We start from the raw sequence: 2,591 nt of genomic DNA, 5'->3' as shown, positions 1-2,591 counted from the left end.
CAGTTTGCTGATATGTACAGATTCACCTTTGTTTGCTACCCACAGGCCCTGAGATTTTCAAATTAGAAAACTAAAGAGAGCACTGAGTTTTAGCCAAGTGTTTAATTCCACTGGGTGTACATTTAAAGCAGGATGAGGGGTGGAAGGTCCAGCAGACAACTCTTGGGTCTCTTTAGGATCCACAGGTGAAGGGCACAGGTAGCGGGTATGCTGTAATTAGTATTAATGTCAACAGTACATCACATAAAGTCCTGATAAATAACTTAACTGTTACAAAAACGGGTGAGAGACAGGAAGTGGGAAGCATCACTGGTAGACAGGCAGGTCCCATGCGTCTAGATGGCAGCCTGCTCTTCGTGGCCACTGTGCACGTCCAGCAGCTCACCAGAGTCAGACACCTCATAGCTGGCCTTGTACTTGGCCAAGATCTTCATGAGCGGTCGCAGTTTCAGCCACCACTGCTCTTTGGGGATTCTGTGCCTGTGAAGGAGGAGGAAGAGCGGAGTTGTAGACCACTCTCGGTGCAGCAGAAGCTGGTCTGCCTGGACACAGGGAGGGGCTGTACGTGGCTTTTCCATCAAGTCTAGGGGGTCACTAAATGGTAAGCCTGACTTCTGAAAGTCTTGCATCTTCTAACTTGGCTTTCTTAAACTTGTAACTGAGTCACTTGCAGAAAGTATGGAGCAATGCCCCATTTACTCTGGACAGCAGTGAGGGTTAGACATTATGCTTACTTACTCAAAATCTGTATGCTTCTTTAGCTCTACCACAGGTTGGAAAAGAACTTTTCTTTTGTTTATTCCCAGCACACAGATGGAGTCATCTGTTACAAATTTTCCTATAAAATAAAGAAAATGATCTGTGTATGATCAGGCTGATGATATAGTTAAGTAGAGGAAGAAACGGTGAGGGGGAAAGGGAGGGCTTGCTGACTGCAGGTGTAGGACCCCGCGGCAGAGAGAACTAACCAGGGCTTCCTGGAACCTGCCTAGGTGCCCCAGCTCTGCTGGGTGGCCGAGAGAGGGGGGGTCAGGAGCCCCCAAGAGCCGGTGCTCCCCGGCTATCACTGCTTCCCCAGGATCAGGACTGCGGAGAAAAGGCCAAAGGGCCTGGGCACCAGGCCAGGGAATGGGCCTCCCTCCTCCCATGCTCCCCCTGGCAGTGGTGCAGCCATTGAGTAGGGGGCGCATGAAATACTAGGATAGAACAAATGGCTGAGAGTTAATGAGGTGAAAGCACTTACAGATGAATTATAAAAAGAAAATATATACCAAGAAGGAAAAGCAGATTTTAACGTATAGAAAACTCCAGTTTCTGCCAGCCTGTCTCAGCATTAAGGCCCCCCACCCCCGCTGTCACCCACACCTTTGCCCTGAGATGCCTTCAGTTTCTCAGTGATCCACTGCATGGCTCTGGCAGAAATTTTGGTTCCAAAGTTTCTATCAAATGGAGAAGGTGCTCCGCCCTGTGGGTGGGAATGTGAAATGTCAGACATGCAACCCACCTTCCTGGCTGCTGCTTTCTAGAGCGAATTCAAGTTAAAGCTACTGTTATTGAACAAACTTCACATAATTTTGACAGACCAAATTTGAATTTTTTTTTTTTTTTGTATTTCTATCTTGTGTATAGTTGGGACTAACCAAAACCAAACCTGTGACTTGTCACCGGGGATAGGCTTTCAAACCTTAACCCCTGGGACAGGCCACTGGCAGTTGTCACTATCTTAGACTCTCCTGATGGGACTTCTTATTAGCCTTGAGTGAAGGATGCATACTTTCCTCCAAAAATCTGAGCACCTCAGGCCTCATTCTCACAAAAATACACATGCCTGCATTTCATCAAGAGATTCATGGACTTTCTGAAATGAATTAATGGGGGCATCCCAAGGCAAGCTCCAGCTTTGTTATCAAAGACACCCTTATGATTTAGGACACCTCAAGATTCTTAAATCATTCTGATTCTGTGCTAGCCTTAAATAAGTATTTGACCTTCCATTTAAATAATAACAGTACCTAATAAGGTACTTAAATTAGAATGTTTTTTCTAGTTAACTACCACCACTAATTACATGAAAGTGGATAGGGTTTCCTTAAAAAATCCCGTCTACCCAAAAATTACAAAGAGAAAATTCCCAAACTGTGATTTTTGGTTAAACACTGAAATGGATGGGTAGCTGTCTAGGTGTTTTTTTAAATCGTCTGGCAATTTGGTCTAAAACCAGCCCCGTGGATCACAGCTTCCTCTTCGGGGGGCGCTACTGGTTCCTGGGGCCCCACCTGCTGCATGTGGCCCAGCACGTTCTTCCTGCAGTCGAACACGCCCTTTCCTTCTTCCGAATAGAGCTGGTAAATGAAGTCGGTCGTGTAGTTTTCACTGCAGCTCTCATTTCTGAAACAATTGGAAGTGGCCCAGTTAACCAGAGCAGGGGTTAGGGAGTTAGGAAGCTTTTGACCCAAAAGGTAGCTGGGGGTGTGCGGCCCACTGAGCAATGTTGACCTGTGCCAGCTTGACCACCCCAGGCCTTTGCCTGTCCAAAGCACTGAACAGAGAACAGTATGATTTGGAGAGATCTTAAAAACTATAAAGCACAA

General features: G+C 46.4%; 1 protein-coding gene across 1 annotated transcript in view; it reads right to left on the bottom strand.

Annotated features, from left to right (window-relative positions):
• Nucleotides 1-83: 83 nt before the first annotated feature.
• The window catches only part of PFKP (phosphofructokinase, platelet), a 55,052-nt gene continuing 52,544 nt past the window's right edge, over nucleotides 84-2,591 (bottom strand). The window contains exons 19-22 of the mRNA XM_004691089.2: nucleotides 2,277-2,388; nucleotides 1,366-1,465; nucleotides 739-838; nucleotides 84-480 (exon numbers count right to left, since the gene is read on the bottom strand). Of these exons, the coding sequence (XP_004691146.1) occupies nucleotides 336-480; nucleotides 739-838; nucleotides 1,366-1,465; nucleotides 2,277-2,388 (457 nt within the window). The 3' untranslated portion in view covers nucleotides 84-335. The remainder of the gene's footprint in view (nucleotides 481-738; nucleotides 839-1,365; nucleotides 1,466-2,276; nucleotides 2,389-2,591) is intronic.

The sequence above is a fragment of the Condylura cristata genome, unplaced genomic scaffold, assembly GCF_000260355.1.
Source record: "Condylura cristata isolate star-nosed mole 26May11 unplaced genomic scaffold, ConCri1.0 scaffold00030, whole genome shotgun sequence".
Lineage (NCBI taxonomy): Eukaryota > Metazoa > Chordata > Mammalia > Eulipotyphla > Talpidae > Condylura > Condylura cristata.
Note: the sequence above shows the minus strand (reverse complement) of the source record. Positions and strands in the feature narration are given on the sequence as shown.